Source organism: Talpa occidentalis, unplaced genomic scaffold (genome assembly GCF_014898055.3).
Source record: "Talpa occidentalis isolate TD23 unplaced genomic scaffold, MPIMG_talOcc4v2.1 talOcc4.4, whole genome shotgun sequence".
NCBI lineage: Eukaryota > Metazoa > Chordata > Mammalia > Eulipotyphla > Talpidae > Talpa > Talpa occidentalis.
The window spans coordinates 321661-341612 of NW_023604295.1; the positions used below are offsets into that span (position 1 = coordinate 321661).

At 72.3% G+C, this 19952-nt stretch overlaps 1 protein-coding gene across 1 annotated transcript; it reads right to left on the minus strand.

Annotated features, from left to right (window-relative positions):
* Nucleotides 1–3912: 3912 nt before the first annotated feature.
* COL6A1 (collagen type VI alpha 1 chain) lies at nucleotides 3913–18881 on the minus strand. Its single transcript, XM_037524848.2, has 35 exons — nucleotides 18743–18881; nucleotides 18102–18231; nucleotides 16875–17075; nucleotides 15860–16019; nucleotides 14660–14788; nucleotides 14557–14577; nucleotides 14421–14441; nucleotides 13920–13964; nucleotides 13275–13328; nucleotides 12865–12909; nucleotides 12735–12761; nucleotides 12508–12534; nucleotides 12368–12412; nucleotides 12122–12175; nucleotides 11954–12016; nucleotides 11608–11670; nucleotides 11470–11523; nucleotides 11358–11393; nucleotides 11153–11215; nucleotides 10108–10170; nucleotides 9336–9398; nucleotides 8816–8878; nucleotides 8506–8556; nucleotides 8383–8418; nucleotides 7904–7966; nucleotides 7733–7798; nucleotides 7302–7337; nucleotides 7097–7133; nucleotides 6932–6940; nucleotides 6593–6726; nucleotides 6376–6485; nucleotides 6024–6210; nucleotides 5755–5935; nucleotides 5182–5211; nucleotides 3913–5097 (listed from the first exon to the last, which is right to left on the minus strand). The coding sequence occupies exons 1-35, from the start codon at nucleotides 18834–18836 to the stop codon at nucleotides 4451–4453; spliced, it is 3108 nt and encodes a 1035-aa protein (XP_037380745.1). The 5' UTR covers nucleotides 18837–18881; the 3' UTR covers nucleotides 3913–4450.
* Between the last annotated feature and the right edge of the window lie 1071 nt (nucleotides 18882–19952).

Consider the following 19952-nt stretch of genomic DNA (forward strand, 5'->3'; position numbering starts at 1 on the left):
CTGACGGGGAGAGAAACGAGCCGCTGAGTCCTGGTGGACGGCGGCGGGAGAGGAGCTGCTGCCGCGAGGGGCGTGGGCGGCGGCGCGGGCTGCCACAGGAGCAGGAGCTCAGCCGTTCTCCTCGGAGGCCGCCAGCGGGCGCTGGGCACGGAGGCGTCGAGGGGCCAGAGCCCGCGGGGGTGGCATGAGGGCTCCGTCCTAAAGCAGGAAGGAAGGGGAAGAGCTTCCCCCGGGCAGACGGTGGGGGCCATCGTGACCGTCAGCATCGCCCAGCGCCCGTCCTGTCAGACCCGCCGCGTCGCAGCAAACACAGAAAAGCGCGCAGGCGCCAGCGCCAGGAGTGGGCAGCAGCCCACACTTCCCAGGAAGGCCCCTCCCGGACAGGAGCTGCCGGGACAACCTCTGCCTGCCAGGCTGCTGCTGCCCGGGCCACTCCCCTCCAGAGGCCGCCTGGGCAGGGTCAGCAAGCCCGGCCCTGGGCAGCGCCCTGCCCTGCCCCCACCACCCCTCCCCCCTCCCCTCTCCCTTCCCCCTCCCCTTCATAATAAACCTGCCCTTTTGGAAACAACGAAATGCCTCTGTGGGGACCTCACCAGCTGCTGAGAGGGGAGCTCTGTGAAACTTTCCTCAGGGGGAACCCCAGGACCCGCTCTCTGAACCCCACCCCTCCCCAACATCGCTCAGAGAAACAATGAGCAAGCAGTAGTAGAAAACACGGCGTGGGAGGCGTCCTCGGAGGGAGACCTCAACGCCAGGTCCCTGCGGGGGAGCCCAGACAGGCCCCTGGGGAGGCCGCGGGGAGACTGGGGAGGGGTCACGCGCCCAGGTGGACTGTGGCTCATGGTGTCAGGGCCCCTCCCGCAGGGCCTAGGAACACCGCGCCTGCGCCCACGCGGAAGGGAGGAAAGAGCGTGGGGCGGGCTGGCAAAGACCGGCCAGGGTGGGCTCGCAGCTGCCGGCCGCGGGAGGCCCAGGGTGCGTGGGCAGGGCGGACCCCAAGTGGGGGACGGGCTCTCTGCTGAGGGTGTCTGGTTGTGGGGCGAGCCAGAGGCGGGGAGCTGGGGACGTCACTACGGCCGGGGGAGCAGAGGCTGCGCCGTCCTCTGGGGCTGGGCCGGCAATGGGTGCCAGGTCTTGAAATGGATTTTGTGGGTGCGGTGGCTCTGTGGGGAGCCCCCGCCCATTAAGGCATGGACACGGAGGGGCCTGGGGTCAGGTGGCCATGCTCAGAGATCACATGACCCTCCCCGCGTGCGCAACAGTCAGGGTGATGACCAGGCCCAGAAAGACCAGAAGGCCTCACGGGACCCGCGCTTTGGGGGGCTGGCAGCGCCCAGGCAGATGAAAGCCACCCCATGGTCAGCATTTTTCCCGTCTCAGAAGAACCCCCAGGGCCCGGGACCCCCAGGTTGCTCCTGGAGGCGCCCCCTCTGCCCCCGCTGGGCCTGGCCTCTGCAGATGTCCGGCTCGGCCTCTTCCTGGGAAGCCACGTGAGCGTGCACGCAGCGCAGCTGCTGCTCTCTCTGCAGGCCAAGAGGGGATCCCAGAGCACCCCCAGGGGAGGGGCGGGGCCGGCGGGATGCCTGACCCGGGCCAGTTCTCCCCCGGAGACCCTGGATGAAGCTGAGCGCCCCAAGCCCTCGGTGCTGCGGGTCACGCGCCCTCAGCCTGAGCCGTGGGGAGGCGGTCTGGCGGGTCCCTGAGGCGGGTGGGGCTCCTCACTCAGCCGTGGGCCCGGCTGGCCAGGGCTGTTCCCACGTTTTTCTGAAGAACTCAGAGTCTTGGAGCCAGATGGCGTGTGCGGTTTGGGATCCGAGGAGCAGACTCCACTGACAGCCTCGTTGCTGATTCATGGCCCCCAGGCGCCCCGCCCCCAGGCCCCCCAGGCCCCAGTCCCCAGCACAAGGTCCCCCTCCCCCCGCCCCGGCAGATTCTGCAGGCTCCACCGCAGCTCCCCCGCCTACGCGGCGTGGCGGCTCCCTGCAGCTGCCGGGCTCGACCCTGCCCGGAGCCCACTGGGCCGGGCTCATCTGGGGGCAGCGGGGAGACTCTTTCCTTCTAGGAGCCGCGGCCCCTCGGCCTGGCCCTTTCCCGCCTCCAAGGCGGGCGGCGGCCTCTCAGCCTCAGCTCCCCTCTGTCCTCCGCAAGGCCTCGCCTCCCTCCTCCCCCTGGGTGACACCGGGCCGCCCCGAGAGCCAGGACCCGGGTGCAGAGGAGGGTGGGAGCCGGCCGGGCCGGAGCCGGCCTCGAGCGCCTGCCCTGGGCGGCGGGGGCTGGGCTGCAGCAGGGCGTGGGCGGAGGCCCGGTGCGGGCGAGCTGGGCGCTGAGGGCCGCGCTCCGGAGGGGTCGGTCCACGCCAGGACGCGCGCCGCTGCTGGAGATGGCGGCATTGGCGAGGGTGGCGGGTGAAGGCCGCTGGGGGTGCTTCCGAGGGACAGGGACGCAGCAGCGTCCCCAGCAGCTCAGCAGCCGGCCTGGCGCCCACCGCCCCGCTCCCCACCTGGGGTCAGGGGTCAGGCCCGGCTCAGGCCTCTCCAGACTCCTGGTTCTTTGGGGTCAGTCCAGCCGCAAGGCTGGTGTCGTTGCTGGCTCCAGGCTCAGGCCGAGAACCTCCATTCAGCCCCAGCCAGGGAGTCGGCCCGCCCACGGGCACGCTCCGGTGCCCCAGGAAATCCGCCTCCAGCCCAGAGATGGGGTGCGCTGTGGGCAGACAGGGACGGGGCTTGGGTGCCCCGAGGGGCGTGTCTGGAGGGGGAGGGGCACACAGGCAGCGGGTGCCTGCGGCCTGTGGTGTAGACGTGTAGACCGGCGCAGGGGAGCAGCCTGCCCGCCACCCCCAGCAGCGCCCCCAGCCGTGCCCCCAGCAGCGCCCCTGTTCCACTCGCGCGAGCAGACCCGTGTCCTTGCCCGGAGACGGCTGCCCAGCTCCTGGGAGCGCCGAGTCTCCCGCAATCAAGACGTCGTCGTGTCGGGACCCACGGGGCGGGTCAGCACGTCTGGGCAGACCCCGCGCACACAGCGCACACCCCGCGCCACAGCAGGGGGCGCTCCCCTGGGCGGTGGACGGGAGGGGCCCCGGGAGGGCGCTCCCCGCCCCGCCCGCAGCTGCCGCGGTGCGGCCTCCCGGACCGGGCCCGGCTCCGGCCTGGGGTCTCCTTCACGACCTGCTTTCCCGTGGGTCCTGGGCCGTGGCTCGCCCCACCGGGGCGCCCCTTCCCAGAGGACCGCCTTTCCTAGGGACGAGGCCCCCTGCAGCCCGCAGGACAGGGATCCCGGAGGCCAGGGGCTCCCACCTGCCCTGCCTCGGGGCAGGGCCGCAGACCGTCCTCTGGGGCCGGGTCTCTCCCAAGGTGCCCGAGGTGTCGGGTGCCGGCAATGTGGGGAGGGGCTGACCCCACAGCCCCACTGCCCTGGGGACCGCAGGGGGAGGGTCATGCCCCACACAGGTGGGGGTGGAGGGCCACTCCTCTGCAGGGGCCCTCCTGGGCTGCGGGGACCCTCCCAGGCTTCTGGGGCCCTCCCAGACTTGGGGGACCCCAGGCCGCGGGGCCGTGTCTGGGGTGGGTGGGTGGCACACAGCGGTCATCCAGTGTGTGGCCAGGATGGGGCCCGGTGGGTGGGCGCAGGGTCTGGCTCTCTTGGTATCAGAGGCTGAGATTCGGGGTCTCTGGGAACCCCTGGAACGCGCTCCTTCTGCCTGGGGCTGTTGTCCACGGGATCTGGACGGGCCTGCCCGCCCTGGGTGGGGGGTGCACTCCTGGGGCCGGGGAGTGCCCTTGAGGGGGCCCCGGCCTGATCTGCTTCTGTATCGTGCTCTCATGTCAGGGCCCTCCGGGTGTGGGTGGTCTCCGGGCCCGTCCCCCAGACAGATGGGGGGCCTCCAAGCCCCTCCCGGGCAGCGGGCGGCCGCAGGTTGACGCCTTGGGACGACACGGGGACGAGAGGACCTTTATTCGGAGAAGTCGCCCACAGGGCCGGGTCAGGGAGACGCGGGCAGGAGTGAAACGGCCTCGGGAGGGGCCTCATGAGGGAGGCCAGGGCGGGTGGCCGCGCCTCAGGGACGCTGCGGTGCTTGGGCAAGTGGCCGCAGGCTCCGCTGGTAGCACCTTTCTGAGGGGCAAGGCTGGCAGGAGCCCCTCGGGGCTCTGGTCTTGGGGGTCCTGAGCTCTGGGGCCATGGCAGGAACCGGGGTGGGGGTTCCCCACACTCCCTCGGGCCTTGGCTCGCCTAAGCGGAACCGGCCGGCTCCTGGCGGGCTGTGTGGGGCCTCAAGCCCATGAATCCCTGAACAGAGACTCCCCAGGGCTCCTGAGGAAAATCCACCGGGGGCCTTGGGGGGAGGCAGGCAGCCCCAGCCCCCCCAGGGCCTGGGGGGGCGGGAGGGGCGCACAGCCGCGTCCTGCTCCCCATTCCTGGCCTTTCCCGAGAGGACGGCAGCCAGGGGGGCGGCTCAGGCGGCCGGGTGGGCGGGTCGCGTGCCCATGGCCACCTTCCGGGACACGGTCTGGTAGAGGACGCCCCGCAGCAGCGCCGCGTAGCTGGGCACGCGGAACAGGTGTTGCTCCGCGTACGTCACGTTGTACTCGGCCTCCTTGCCCGTGACCAGGATGCGCAGGTGGGGCTCGTTAGCCTGGCCGCCCACCACCACCACGAAGATCTCCAGGCCGGCCCGCTGGGCCTCCCGCACGGCCTTCTCCAGGGCCGCCGCCGTGGCCCCCTGCGAGTGGCCGTCGGAGAAGAGCAGCAGCCGCTTGACGGGAGCCCCCGGGGAGGCCTCGCGGTAGAAGCGGGTCACGAAGCCCAGGGCGTCGCTCACATCCGTGGCGTCGTTGAAGAAGTCCAGGCCGTCCACGGTGCTGGCCAGCAGCGTGTAGTTCTGCAGGAGCTGCAGGGCGCCGCGGCCGGGCCGCTGCTGGCCGGGGCCGCTGTACTGGGCCACGGCGACGCGCACCTCGTGGGCCGGGTCGGTGCGCGCGGCCGTCAGGAAGCGCTGGGCCAGGCGCTTGGCGAAGTGCTTGGTGGTGTCGAAGTTGTGGCTGCCCACGCTGGCCGAGCCGTCCAGCAGGATGGTGATGTCGGTGGCGGCGGAGAAGGTGACTGCAAGGGGCCCGGGGGTCAGCGCCGGCCGCCCCGGGCCCGCCCCGCCACCGCCCGAGCCCCCACGCCGAGCCCCGCACTCACTCGGGCAGGTGTAATCCGGGCACTTCTTGTCTGTGAGGGAGAGACGCCAGGGTCGTGAGCCGGGCCCGCACCCCGGCCCGCAGGACCTCCACGGGGTGAGCGGGGGGGGGGGGGGGGGGGGCCGCCACGGAAGGCTGGGGCCTGTGCCCTGGGGACGCGCCTGACCCGCCCACTGCCACTGCCTGCTGGAAGGCGCCGCGCCCTGCAGGCCGGAGCGCTGGGCTGTGGGCCTCACCCAGCCCATGGGGGGCCGTGGCCCTGCCGGTGGCTAGCAGCCACCGCCCCTGGGGGACGCGAATCGGGCCCGGTGGCCCGATGCCTGCCCCGTGGACTTGGCCCAGCGGGACGCGGTGCCCTGAGCGCAGGTGAGCCCCGCTGCACCGCTCCCCGCGTGCGCTCACCGCATCCGACGGGGCCACGGCCCGCACCTGAGGCCGCGAGGGAGGGCCCCGGCCTGCTATCGGGGGTCTGAGCCCTGGTGGGGGCCGGGGCTGGGGGCGGCCGGCAGGGGGGGGCTGGGGGTGGGCAGCGGGGTGTCCCGGTGCGGGGGAAGGTGGGGCGGGGCCCGCCCACCTATGCAGATCTGGGCGGTCACGTTCTTCAGGAAGTTGTCGTCCAGCAGGTCCGCGAAGTTGTCCTTCACCAGCGAGATGCCCTGTCGGCCCGGGGTGGCCAGGCCTTGGCAGGAGATGATGTTGAGCTGGTCGGAGCTGGCGCTGGAGCCGAACAGGTCCTTGATGCCCACGGACACCACCTGTGGGGGGCGGTGCTGGCGGTGGGCGCGGGCCGGGGCCTGGGGGGCGGGGCAGGGCGGCGCGGGCGGGGACCTGGCGCGGGCCCACCTGGATGTCGTGGCCACAGAGCACGTTAAGGGGCGTGGGGTCCCTCTGGGTGTCCGAGCGGCCGTCGGTGATGACCAGGGCGACGCGGGGGTTCTGGTTTCTGGATATGACCAGCCGATCCAGGGTGTACTGCAAGGCCTCACCCGTGAAGGTGCCCCCCGCCATCCACTGCAGCTTCTTGATGGCTCTGCGGGGCGACCGCTCTCTCAGTGGGGGCAGGTCAGGGTCGTCCAGGTAAAGTGGGGCTGGCACCAGGGCTGGGCCAGAGCCAGAGCTGGGGCTGGGGCAGGCTTAGGGGCGGGCGGGCCCACGCAGGGCTCAGCTGGGCTGCCGGCCCAGGCGGGGAGCTCACTCTTTGAGGTCCTGGGCGTTCCTGATGCCGGGGCTCCGGAGCTCCACGTGCTCCTGCGTCTGGTTGTGGCTGTACTGCACCACGGCTGCGCTCGACTGCCCCTGCTCAAACTGGGGCGCCCCGCCGCGGTCAGGAGCGCCCCCTCTCCCGCCCGCCCCCCTGCCGGCCCCTGCCGCCCCGCTCCCCCCTGGGGCCGGGTGGGGCTGGCAGGTCTCACCTTGACCAGCTCGTCCCGGCTCAGGCGGTCCATGACCTTGATGACGAAGTCCTTGGCGATCTCGAAGTTCTGCCGCCCGATGCTCTCCGAGCTGTCCAGCACGAAGAGGATGTCGATGGGGCCGCACTTGCACTCTGTGGGCGGGGGCGGCTGAGGGTCAGCCAAGGGGCTGCGGGACCCCTCGAGAGCCCCGCGGCCCCAGCCAGCCTGCCTGCGGCTGGCGGTCAGCCGTGGGAGGGGACGGGGCAGGCCGGGCCGCCGCGGCGTGAGGCTCAGGAGGGCACCGCCCCACCGCCCTGTGTACTCAGCGCAGGTGCAGGCCGCTGGGGGGGCGCTCACCGCAGCACGCTGGGGAGAGGAGAGACAGGCGTCAGGCAGGAGGCCTGCCCGGCCTGGGCCAGCGGCCAGGACGCGGGGGCCGGAGCATGGGTAGGGGGGCGGCCCAGAGCTCGCTTGGGGCACCCGCCCCCACCCCCCCGCAGGGCAGCCGTGGGGGACACTTACAGCACATTTTCATGATGATGTCCAGGATCTCGCATTCCTGGGGGGACAGAGCAGGGGAGGGGCGGTGGGCGGCTGGGCAGGACGGGGCAGGCCGTCTCCCAGGCTGCCTGGTGCCCCCCCAGGCCAGCGCAGGGAGGCGCCTCGAGGACACAGGCACCCGTGACCCCTTGCAGTGCCCCCCGCCCCCCCCCAGACATCCACTTACGTCCGGCCCAGGTGGTCCCATGGGTCCTGGGGGGCCCTGTCAGACAGGAGGGGAGGGCTGTAGGCTGCCCTGTACCCCACTTGCTTCCTGAACTGCAGGTCGGCCGGGCAGGCCCCCAGCCCCCACCCCTGTCCTGTGCGGACCCCTCCTCCCACCCGCACCCCAGCACCAGGCTGCACGAGTGTCTGCTCTCCCACAAGCCCCTCCGGATCGGGGCGCCAGGGGCCATCTGCTGGGCCACGCACACTTGCCCCAGGAAGAGGGGCGCCTGGGGGAATGGGGCGCCGTGGATGGGCACCCAGCTAGGCTGATCTGGACTCTCGCCGCCCCTCCCTGGGCACCAGCCCTGTGGCTCCTCCCACCTCGCCTGCCACCCGCCAGAGCCCCCTCCACAGGGCCCCGCCCAGGCCCGGCTGGCCAAGTGGACTCACCTGGGGGCCTTCAGGGCCCCGGTACCCCTTGGCCCCTTTGGGACCTTGCTTTGCGGGGGTGTCGTCCTGGGGAGAGAGCACAGCGTCACCCACACGAGGTGGGACTGCCCGCCGCCCGCCCGCCGTCTCGCCACCCCTGCTGAGCAGAGCGGCCTCGGCCTCCGCACTTACGTCGTCTCCAGGATCCCCGACTTCTCCCTCGTCCCCCTTGAGGCCGGGGTAGCCCTTCGTGCCCTGCAGGTGACAGGTGAGGTCACTGGGGGGCGCCGGCACCCACGGGAGGCTCAGCAGCCGCTCCCCTCTTTGGAAACGGGTCTGAAGTCAGCTTGACCGGGTCGCGGGCCACAGGCAGCCCCGCCCTTCCAAGGAGAGTCAGAGGTAACGGGGAGCAGCCGAGGGCGAGCCTGAGGGCCTCAAGGTCTAGGGGAGATGGTGCGTCCCCGGGGCCGCCTGGGCCCGCTGTCACCGAGCCCTGGGGAGGGGGGAGGCGCGGGGAGGCCCCCGCATCCAGCCTGTGTGTCTGTGCATGCACGCGTGTATCCTGTCTCCTGTGTGTGCGTGCGATGCTGTGTGCACATGTGTGATGCTGCGGGTGCGCGTGCGACACCGCGTGTGCGGGCACTACTGCGGCCATGCCGGTGGGTACTCACGTTTATCCCGGGGGGGCCCCTGCTGCCGGGGTAGCCCTGCGGGAGAAGGACAGTCAGCCAGGTTCTGGGGGAGGCGGGCGCCTGGCGGAGGGAGGCGGGTGGGGTGGGGTTTGGGGCACTTACCGGAAAGCCGGGGAACCCTTCGGTGCCGTTCCCGGGGGGGCCGTCTTCACCCTGGGGAAGGGGACCGACTCTGGTTGCTGGGACCCACCAGTCTGAAGCCCCGGATGGGCAGACCACCCCGTGGGCCTGCTGCTGCCTCCCTGGACCTCGGGGTGGGGCGTGCCAGGCACCCCTGGGCCCCATGACCGCGGCTCGGGGAGGCTGTCCAGCTGCCGACCGCGGTCCTCGGGTCCTTCTGCAGGCGCTGCCCATAGGCCGTGGCTGCCAGGGCCTCGGCCCAGGGTGTCAGCCCCATGGGACCCTCACTCACCCTTTCACCCATCAGCCCGGGGTCTCCTGGGGGTCCGACAGGTCCTGGGGCTCCTTTGGGACCCTGAGGGGTTTGGGAAAATGAAGTGTCAGCGGGGGAGGCGCTGAGCCCAGCGCAAGGAGCCGAGCAGGCTTCAGCCAGCGGCCTCGGCTCGGGCCCTGCTGCTGGCGGGAGTGGGGGGGACAGGGGTGGCCGGACTCGTGGCCCGGCACACCCCGGGGCTGCCCGGGGACTGAGGACAGCAGGGAGCGCCCCCGCCATCAGGGGCGAGGCAGCTGCTGGCAGGTCCAGGGTGATTTGAGAAGTGTTGAGGCTTAAGCGTTCACGGTGATCACAAAAACCATGTGAACCCCAACTCGTAAGACGTGACCCGCAAGGAAAGTGGTGGAAGCCAAGCCAGGGGATCCCCATGCCGGCCAGCGGCTTGTCTCCAACTCCCGCTCCCCGGGCTGCTGAGAGCCCCACGCGCCGTGGACCGAGGTGAAGGTGCACCCGTGTGCGTGCAGGGCCCCCGGCTCACCTCGGACCCCGGCGGCCCCTCGTCACCTCGGTACCCCTTAGGCCCCAGGGGCCCGGCCTCGCCCTGCAGAGAGAGGAGCACAGCTGCTGGACCCATGGCCGGCCCCCGCGCCTCCGCCCCCTGGAGGCGGCTCCCTGGCCTTTATGGCGCAGGCATGTGGGGCCCTGCAGGTGTCCAGCCAGGCCCAGGAAGGGGGCGCAGGGCCCGCCTGGCCCCCTCGCCACCAGCCGCGCCAACTCGGAGGTGGGTGCCTCCTGACCAGGGCCTGTCTCGAGGGCTGGCTCTGTCCCTGCTTCCCCACAGACCCACAAGCCAGGCAGGCGGCGGGCGAGGCTGCCCCACAGTCAACAGGTGGACCTCTGGGACCCGCAGCCCCGCCCCGCCTAGGGGGCACGGGGGAGGGGCGGTCAGAGGCCTGGTCTGAGCAGACCCCCGCCACGCTGGCCTGCTCACATGTCCTCAGCGCTGCCCGGGGTCGCTGCCCGGGGTCCCCTCAGGCCCATCCCCCAGACCTCATTCACAGCAAACCCGCTGCCCCAAGGTCTGTGGGGGGGCCCGTACGTCTGCGCAGAGTTGGACCCCCAACATCGCCAGGTGCAGCTGGGAGGTCGCCGCCCTGGACCGCTGTCTGAGCCGGCAGAACCTCCAGCAGGGCGCCCACCTGGGGCTCAGGCAGCCTCACCGTGCCCGGGCGCCCCCCTCGGGTGGCCGTGAGGCGCCGGGAGCACCCCGCTCCAGACCGACCCTCGTCTACCGCGGGCTTCCCACCTACCGGGTCCCCGGGGACGCCAACAGGGCCTTCTCGTCCCTGGTCACCTTGGGGTCCAGCGTCGCCCTGTGGGGGGACAAGCTGGTGAGACACGGCCTGGCGTCGCGGAGCAGGCCGGGAGGAGGCCGGCGGGCCACAGGCCAGGCAGCTCCCGGCCAGCTCTTCTCCAGGGGACCTCCGTGGGGCCTGGGCGTGGACCCCCTCTGGGCGCTGGCAGGTGGCCTTGGGGGTGAAGCCTGCTACCCCTGCTTCAAGGGCCCTCGCTGACCCCGGCAAGGCTGTGGGGCCCTGGGGAGCCCCAGAGAACAGGGTGGCGCCCGGAAACCTGTTCCCTGCCTGTGACGTGGCCTCTAGCTGAGCTCACTCCCCCACTGGGCCCGCCGGGCTCCGGCCCGGAGAAGCACTTGCGGCCTGATCTGGGCAATCGTGGGGGGCCATGTGGCCGGCACCCAGGTTGTGGCGGGAGGCCTGAGCGATGGGCTGGGGTCCGTGCCGCCTTCCGGGCAGTGCCAGGCTGGCACACTCTCCCTGACGACCTCGGGCCGAACAGCCTCGCGGCTCGGGATGAGGAAGGGGCTGTGGGGTGGGGAAGGGGGGGTACGGGGGGGGCCTGGGGACAGCAGCGGCCCCGCCTCGGCCTCCCGGCCCCACCCCGCCGGCCTGTCCCTCCCGGCCGGGGCTCGAGCCCGCGCTCCTGCTCTCCGAGTTCCGACGAAGACGGCTACTCTAGAGAGGGCGGCGTGGGCAGGGCCCGGAGGGTCCCGGCGGGCGTCTCCGGCGAGCGTGAGGGCCGAAGCCGGGCGCGCCCCTGCAGCCGGCGAGAAGGGAATGACCCTCCCCCAGCGCGAGGTCCCAGGCGCCCCTCGCGGTCCAGGCGCCCGGCGGGAAGGGGACTGGGGCCTCTGCCCGCTGCGGCTCTGGGCTGGCGGCCTGGCTGCCGGGAGGGGTGGGGGGGCGGGGGGGCCGGCACTAGGGGCAAAGGGCCCCGTGGCCCGTGGTTCTCAGCCTGACCCCGCCTGGCCTCCGTCCTGCCCACCGCCAGACTCACCGGGTCTCCTCTGGGGCCCCGCAGGCCGGGGGTCCCCCGGGGTCCTCTTTCCCCGGGGCCGCCCTATGTGGAGAGAAGCGGGGCGAGCTGCAGCGCGGGAGGGCTCAAGGCCGGGGCCCGCCCCCCTGACACTGCCCTTCCAGGCCCCGGGCAGGTGGCCCAGGTTGCGCCGCGGGGGCTTCGCCCGGAGCGCCCAGAAACTCACCCTCTCTCCAGGGGCCCCGTCCGGTCCTGGGTTTCCCTGGGTTGGGGGGGACACAGCGTTACTGGGGTGGGTCTGGGGAACCGGCCCGTGGGGGCGAAGCCAGGTCTCTCACCTCATCTCCGGCTTCTCCCTTCTCTCCGGGGGGGCCCGGCTCTCCTGGCTCGCCCTGGGGGAGAACAGTGTGGCTGGCCCGTCCCTGAGCGGCGGGTCCCACGGCCCTCCCTGAGCCGCCCGGCCCGTGCCCACTCACCTCGTCTCCCGGAGGCCCCGTGCTCCCCGGCCGCCCGGGCTCCCCGTCGGCTCCAGGCTCGCCCTGGGAGGTCAGAGGGGTCGGCAGCCGGACTCAGCCTGCGGGAGGCCACCCCAGGCCCATCCTGGGGCAGTGAGCCTGGCCGGCCACCCGCGGACACCGGGCTGCACCCTGACGCGGACCCGCCCGGATCCCTTCCCCTTGCTGCTCGGGGTTCGGACCCGTCCCGGCCGAGGCCCGCAGGCCCAGCCAGGCCTCTCTCCCGGGGCTGGGGGCTGGGAGAAGCTGCTCGGGAATGCCCCCCCAGGGCCCCCAGCTCCCCTCCCCCCGGGTTCCTGCCACTGACCTTTTCTCCTTTCAGCCCAAATGCACCCGCATCGCCCTTGGGCCCGGGGGGTCCTTGGAGGCCCTGGGGAGGACACGCGGGGGTCAGGGCGCACCCCACAGTGGGAGCCGGAGGGCTGGCGCGGCCGCTGGGGGCCGCCCGCCTGAGGACTCGGAGGAAGCCACTTACCTCGAAGCCCGGTGCGCCCTTGCAGCCCGGCAGGCCCGGGTAGCCAGTCTCGCCCTGGAAGGAGCGAGGGGTTGGGGCCCAGCCTCTGCCCTGGCCCCCGCCTGCAGCCTGCCCGGCCAGCTGCCCCGCGGCGGGGCCCACCGGACGTCCCCTGCCCCGCCCAGCGAGGCCGCCCTGCCGCCCGTGAGCTGGCGTGGGCACTGCTGCCGGTGCTTCCCAGGGCTGGCCCCATGCGCCCCTGCTCACCTTCACGCCGTCCAGGCCGTCCACGCCGCGCCTGCCCTTCTCGCCCTGCAGGTGCAGCGGAAGGAAGGTCACGGGAGGCCGCCGCCCCGCCCGCCCGCCCGCCCGCCCGCGCCAGGCGCGGCCCCACCTGCCGCACTCACCTTGTAGCCCTTGGACCCCCTGGAGCCCTGGGGACACAGAAGAGCGGGTGAGGGCACGGCCCTCCTCTTGCAGGGTCCCCAGTACCCGCCGCCCCCTCCCTGCTCCCTGCGTGGGTGCCGGCCAGCCCCCCAGCCCTCCTGGGGCCGCCACGCCGCGGTGGTCGTCGGGATCGGGGGTCAGCGCCGCCACGGCCCCCGCTCGTGTCCTGAAGGTGGGTCTCGCTCACCTTCTCCCCCCGGCTCCCCTTCTCTCCCTGCAGCAAACAGAAGGGGAGGCGTCATTGCCGGCCCTCGCCCTGGGCCACCCACCGCGGGGCCCTCCCCCTCTGCCCTGCCGCCTGCGGGGAGGGCACTCACCTTCATGCCCTGGTAGCCGACGGGGCCGAGGTCCCCGGGCCGTCCCTGGAACACAGGAGGGCGAGTCAGACACCTCTGGGGAGCCCCCCGCCCCGCCCCCGCCCGCTCAGGCCCAGAGGACCGAGACCCGGTCGCCGAGCGGCGGCCGGGCTGCTGGCCATGCCTGGCGGGAGCCCCGGCAGCAGCCCGTCTGCAGCCAGCGCCCGGGGAGGCAAGGTCTCCCCCCGGGGAGGCGGGGCCCCTAGGAGCAGGCCTGGCCGGGAGGCCTGGAGGGTGGTGGGTGTGGCTGTGCCCGGCACCCTCCGCTCCAGCACCCGTGGGGCCGCCCACCGGGCTCCGGAAGCGGCCGCCTTCCAGGGGTTTCTGTGGCCACAGGCTTCTCAGCGCCGCCCGCCGGGGTGGGCACTCACCGGCTCTCCCGCTTCTCCTTTCTCTCCCGGGAGCCCCGGCTTTCCTCGCTCTCCCTGCAGTGCGGAGGTCAAGGTCAGCGTGCTCTCCAGCTGGCACCCCCGCCTCAGCTGTCAGGAGCCCCTGTGACCGCGCCGTCTGGGGGGCTGTCTGCTCCTCCACCCCCCGGGGTGCATTGTGGGGCTGCCCCATGGCTGGCTGGGGCCCTGGGCCCTCCCGCCTCCCGCCCTAGACCACGTTCTTGCTGTGGCACAGGGCTCCCTGCTGGAGGTGAGGCGGCACCCCAGGAGGCACCCTGAGGCTCCGGGGCCTTTCAGGAGAAGCCAGCAGTCAGGGCGCTCATGCCCCATCACCCACGTTGCAAACATAGCAACTCCAAGTCTCCCCGTTGGCCACACCCGGCCTTGGGCCCCAAGTGTGCATCCCGTCTCCCTCTGCTGGCGCCCAGCCACGAGGGAAGCCCCCCTCAGGAAGGATGGGTGCCCTCCCCGGGAAGAGGCCTGACCAGGCCCCCCTCAGCCCTTGGCCACCACCAGGGCCCAGGGTCACTTTGCTGGGACTCTCCCCATGGCTGGACCACCTGTCCGACAAGGTGCCTCTGCAAAGCCCCAGCCCAGTGTGATGGCCACTGCCTGAGAGCAACTCACCTCATACCCGGGGTCACCCTGCAGTCCTGGCGGTCCTCTGGCAGGCTGCAGGACAGGAGGAACGGTCAGCCCAGGTGGGGCAGTGCAGTCAGCCCGGGCAGCGTGGATGTTCAGCCCAGACAGGGCAGAGCAATGTGGACAGTCAGCCCAGGCAGAGCAGATGGTCAGTCCAGGCGGGGTGGAGCAGTGTGGATGGTCAGCCCCGGCAGGGTGGATGGTCAGCCCGGGCAGGGTGGATGGTCAGTCCAGATGGGGCAGGGCAGTGTGGATGGACAGCCCGGGCAGGGTGGATGGTCAGTCCAGATGGGGCAGGGCAGTGTGGGTGGACAGCCCGGGCAGGGTGGATGGTCAGGCCAGATGGGGCAGGGCAGTGTGGATGGTCAGCCCGGGCAGTGTGGATAATCAGTCCAGATGGGGCAGGGCAGAGTGGATGGTCAGCCCAGGGGCGCAGGGCAGTGTGGACGGTCAGCCCAGCGGGGGGCAGTGTGGTGGGACACTCACCTGGCACTCGAAGGAGCAGCACTGCAGAGGGAACAGCCGCAGTCAGAGCGGGTCAGGGCGGGGCAGCCCGCCGCCTGGCCCGAGCCCCGGGTAGGTGGGGGTGGGGCGGGCAGGGGGCCGTGGGGAGGGGCCTTACCACTTGCTCCACGTTATTTTTCTGAAAAGCGAAAGGGGAGCCCAATGAACGTCTGCTCCCGGCCACCGGGTCCGGGCGGGGCGGGCGGGGCGGGGCCACTCACGATCATGTCGGTGATGGTCTCGATGGTCTGGGCGATGGCCAGATCCACGTCGGAGTTCTGGCCCAAGTCGGCCGCGGTGAAGTTGCGCCGGTACGTGTGGTCCGTGGCGATGATGCTCAGACGTGGCTCCTGGGGAGGCGATGAGAACAGGGGTGACGGGGGTGAGGGTGGAGGGGGTTGAGGGGCGAGGGGTGAGGGGATGAGGGGTGAGGGGTGAGGGGGTAAAAGAGTGAGGGGATGAAAGGTGAGGGAGTGAAGGATTGAGGAGATGAGGAGTTTGAAGGAGTAAGGGAGTAAGGGGGTGAGAGGGGAGGGGTGAGAGGTGAGAGGGTGAGTGGATGAGGGGTGAGAAGTGAGGGGCTGAGAGGGGTGAGGGAGTGAGAGGGTGAGAGGAGAGGGGGTGAGAGGTGAGGGGATGAGGAATGAGGAGGTGAGAGGGTGAGAGGATGAAAGGTGAGTGGAAGAGGGATGAGGGGGTGAGGAGTTTGAAGGGGTGAGGGGATGAGGGGGTGAGAGGGTGAGGGAATGAGAAGTGAGGGGGTGAGGGGGTGAGGGGGTGAGAAGGTGAGGGGATGAAAGGTGAGTGGAAGGGGCTGAGGAGTTTAAAAGGGTGAGGGGATGAGGGAGTGAGGGGGTGAGAGGGTGAGGGGATGAGAGGTGAGGGGATGAGGAGGTGAGGGGATGAGGGGTGAGAGGGTGAGGGAATGAGAGGTGAGGGGATGAGGGGTGAGAGAGTGAGAAAGTGAGGGGATGAAAGGTGAGTGGAAGAGGGCTGAGGGGGTGAGTTTAAAAGGGTGAGGGGATGAGGGAGTGAGGGGGTGAGAGGTGAGGGGATGTGGAGGTGAGGGGGTGAGGGGATGAAAAGTGAGTGGATGAGGGGTGAGGGGGTGAGGAATTTGAAGGGGTGAGGGGATGAGGGGGTGAGAAGGTGAGGGGATGAGGGGTGAGAGGTGAGGGGTTGAGGGGGGTGAGGGGTGAGAGGTGAGAGTGTGAGAGGTGAGGGGGTGGGGGGGTGAGAGGAGAGGGGTGAGTGGATGAGAGGTGAGGGGGTGAGGGGGTGAAAGGTGAGAGGGTGAGTAGATGAGGGGTGAGAGGTGAGGGGGTGAGGGGATGAGGAGTGAGGGGTGAGGGGGTCAGGGGTGAGGGGTCAGGGGTGACGGGTCGGGGTGAGGCCGAGGGCGCGGCGGGGCGCGGCCCTACCAGGTGGTCGGGCTTGACGGCCACGGAGAAGACCTTGACGCCCAGGTGCTTGGCCTCGTTCACGGCGTCCTCCAGGCCCCCGCACGGCTCCTTGTAGCCCTCCAGGGGGTGTCCGTCCGTCACCACGATCAGGTACTTGTTCTCCCTCAGGTGGGAGCCCCTGGGGGTGGCGGCGGTGAGCTGCATGGGCCGGGGCGGGGCGGGGCGGTGGGCGGGGCCAGGCGGGTCTGGGCGGGGCCAGGCCGGGGGGGGCCAGCGGGTCTGGGGGCGGGGCCGGGGGGTCTGGGGCGGGGCCAGCGGGTCTGGGGCGGGGCCGGGGGCCGGGTGGGGTGCGCAGGCGCCTGCTGCTCCCCGGGACGCGCGTCTGCTCCCCCCCCAGTGTGTGGGGCCGGGAGCGGCGGCTTATGGACGGTCTCAGGCAGAAAAGGAGCGTTTGCGGGGTCCTGGGAAGTGCGCGCGCCCCTTGAGAGGCGGGGCGTCCTGCACAGGCCCGGCGCGGCGGGGGCGGCTGGGGCTCCGTCCACCCTGGGCCGGGCACCGGGCCGCGCGGCCGCGGGGGCGCGGGGAGGGGCAGCCGGCCCGGCCCCTCCCGGTCATCGGTGGCCGGCGCGGCCGCCCCCTCGGCCCGCGTTCACCTGCGCCCGGGGTCGGGCGCAACCTCCGAGGGGCCGCGAGGGTCCCGGGCCGCGGGCAGGCGGGGCGGGTCCCAGCGCGGCCGGGCGAGGTCTCTGTCTGGGGCCTTCGCACGCGGGTGGGGGTGGGGGAGGGGGAGGGGAGGGAGAGGGGTGGGAGGGGGGGGAGGGGAGGAGGGGGGGGAGGAGGAGGAGGAGGGGGAGGCAGAGCCTGGCCCCGGCAGGGCGTGGGGCGGGTGGCGGCCCGCGGGGCGTGGCCGGAGGGCGCAGGGGCCGGAGCCCGAGGGCGGGGCGGGGGAGGGGCGTGGCCGGAGCCGGAGGGCGTGGCCGGAGGGGCGGGGCCGGAGCCGGAGGGGCGGGGCCGGAGGGCGGCGGGCGCTCACCCCACCAGCAGCTGCTCCAGCCCGGTCTTGATGGCGCAGTCGGTGTAGGTGCCCTTCCCGAAGTACTCGATTTTGCCCACGCGCTCCTTGAGCGCGTCGCGCTCGCGGGGCATGGGCCGCAGGTCCTGGATGATCTCCACCTCGTCGCTGTAGTGCAGCGCGCCCGCGTTCCACACCAGGTTGCGGTCGCAGCGGTAGTACCTGGGGGCGGGAGCAGGTCACCTCCGGCCCCGCGGCCCCCCCTCCTCGGCACCCCTCTTTCACCGCTGGACAGAATGGATGGCCCTGGGGTGCTGGGTCCCCGGCCCCGGCCCGCACAGGGTGAGGGCGGGGCGTGCTCAGGCGGCCTCGCCGGCGAGTGACCACCTTGTCCCCTCATCCTGAGGGCCCGCAGGAGCCAGCGATGCGCCAGGACTTGCTTCCGTGCGTGGGCAGCAGCCGCGGGGTGGGGGGACCCATGGGCAGCAATGGGGTGGGGGGCACAGGGCCTCCCGGGGTGCCCCGAGGGTTTGGGGTCTCCCCTCTGCCCCCATGCACCTGGCCTGAGGCGTCCCTGCCTGGGCGTGGGGCAGCCGCAACCCACAGCCCTGATGCTGGCGGGGGCTGGGGCCCATCTGGCGAAGCCGGCTGCCCAGTCTCAGGACAAGCCCCCCTTTTGCAGGAGGGTAAACTGAGGGAGGCCAAGTCAGCGCCAACCCTGGCCCACATGGCTGCTCAACACCCCGCCGCAGCGCCACCACACCAGAGCCCGTGACCTGGCATTAGGGTGGCAGGAGCCTAGGGCCTGGTCAGTGGGTCAGCAGGGACGGGGCAGGGCCTGCGCGGGCGGGGTGAGCCTGGCGGGTGCAAGCCATGTCCTGCCCCGCCCATGGTGCAGTGAATGAGCCAGCATGTGAGGTGTGCGCCCCCAAACCTGGAACAAGCCTGGCAGTCCCCCAGCCCCTCTTCGGGACGCAGGGGGGCGCAGGATATGGGTTCTGACTGTCCACGTTGGTGGCTGACAAAGGACACTCTTCCAGGCAGAGGCCCCAGCCTGGGGCAGCTCCCTAACCCGCTCAGGTTTCAGGGGACCCTGCCTCCACCCCACATTTCCCTAGGCCCTCCCAGCTGACCCGTGCCGCCCGCCAGCCTGCCTTGTCCAGCCCGTCTGCCCACCAAGGACGCGGGCAGGGCCGGGCCGGGGCCGGGCTCCCAGGGCTTGGGGGAGAGGGGTGCGCCCGGGCCCACCTGTCTCTCAGGTTGTCAATGAAGCTCTTGGTGAAGTCCTTGATCTTGTCCACCAGGGCCCCGTAGGGCTTCAGCCTCAGGGCCACGCTCTCGGAGGTGTCCAGCACGAAGAACAGGTCCACTGGGCAGTCTGGGTGGCGGGAGGGAGGCCAGACTCACGCCTGCTCCGCCGCCCGGGCCACCTCACCCAGCCGCGCCCAGAGACCCCCTGAGCCGGGCCCAGGAGGGTGGGTGTGGGTACTCCCCCTCCCCCATGCTGAGCCCTAAGGATCCTTCGGCTGCAGTTTGAGCCCCAACCCTCTGGAAACGGGCATCCCCCGGTCGGCGGCCACCGTCTCCCATTGGCTTCCAAGGTGAATTTAAGCTACAGGGTCAGGGGGCAGGAGCCTCAGAAAAGGGGTGTGAGCCCAGGTGGCGTGTTTCTGGACGGACCCCCAAGGCCTAGGCTGTGGCAGAGGGGGCTCCCCTCTCAGGGCCCAGAGGTGGACCCCTCGGCAGTCGGCAGGCTCGAGTGGCCGGCCAGGGCCTTGCCGGCGGCCGCCGGGACGGGGAGGGGAGCCGTCCCCCCGGCTCTCGCGTCCAGCCTGTCCCTGCCCCGCCGCTGCTGGGCGCGGGCGGCAGAGCCCACGGTGGTCACCCACCTTGGAAGGCGACAGCCGGGGTGGCCGGGCCATTCTGAGCGGTGGCCCAGTAGGCCTGCAGCAGCAGGGGCAGCAGGGCGCGGGCCGGCCTCATGGCCTCGGTGGCCGGGAGCTGGGCAGGTCCTGCGCGGCAGGGAGAGTCCCGGCTCTGGCTCCCGCCTGCAGCTGCAGCCGGGCGGAGGGCGGGCGGAGGGGCGGAGCTGGGACTGCGGAGGGGGCTCCTGCGGAGGGGGGCTCCCGCCACGGGCTGAGTCACCCGCGCCCGCTGCCTGGCGCGGGAGCCAGCCCTCGGGCCGGGCCGGGCCAGCACCGCCCGCCTGAGTGACTCCCTGCACTGCCGCCGCAGGGCTCCTGCCCGCGCGAAATCCAGGGTGAGCGTCTGGAAGGAATGTGGGAGCCAGACGGCTCCCTGGAGGCATCCTCCTGCGGGCGAGCGGCCCCCCGGCCCCCACTCCCCGCGCCGCCCCGTGCCCTGCGGGCCCACTCCCACCCCACGGCCCCCTCGCGCCCCCCGCTGTGCTGGGGCAGTGTCCGGCGTTCCCGCCTCCGGGAAGCACAGCCCACCCGCCTGAAGCTCAGGGATGTGTCTGTGAGGGCGGGCCGGGGGGCTGGGGGAGGGTGAGAGCTGGGGGCCTGGTCCGGCATGGGTCAGGGCCCCGCCCGGTGGGCTCCGAGTGGCCGGACCCACCCCTGCCCCGGGGAAGCTTCCAGAAGGCCATCTGGGCCGAGCAGCTGACACTCGTTGGCCTCAGCGTTTCCTAGCGTTCAGGCGCGCAGAGCTGCTGGGCCGTAAACCGGGAAGACCCCAGAAGCCGCCCGTCCTGGGCGCCGCCCTGGGGTCCCTCTGAGGCCCCACGCCTGCCGCAGCACCGCCACCTGCTCGCAGGCTCCGGTCCGAGGGGCTCTGGTGTCTCCTCGCCCGAGGGCCGCGCGTGCGTCCGGCCACCCCTGGGAGGGCCTCGCGGGGCCTGGCCGAGGGTCAGGGTCCGGGTGCTGGGGAGGGCGGCTTGGAAGCCCCTCGCTGGAGAGAAAGGGGTGGGGCAGGGCGCCGGGCCGACCCTGTCCTCCCGGCCCCAGGCCTGCATGGCGCAGGGGCGCTGGCGAGCTGGGAGCCCGTGTCACAGGCACCCCCAAAAGGCGACTTCAAGAGATGGGGGATGTCGGCCGGGCAGAGCTGGGGGTGCAGGGGGCACGGGTCGCCTGCGGGTCT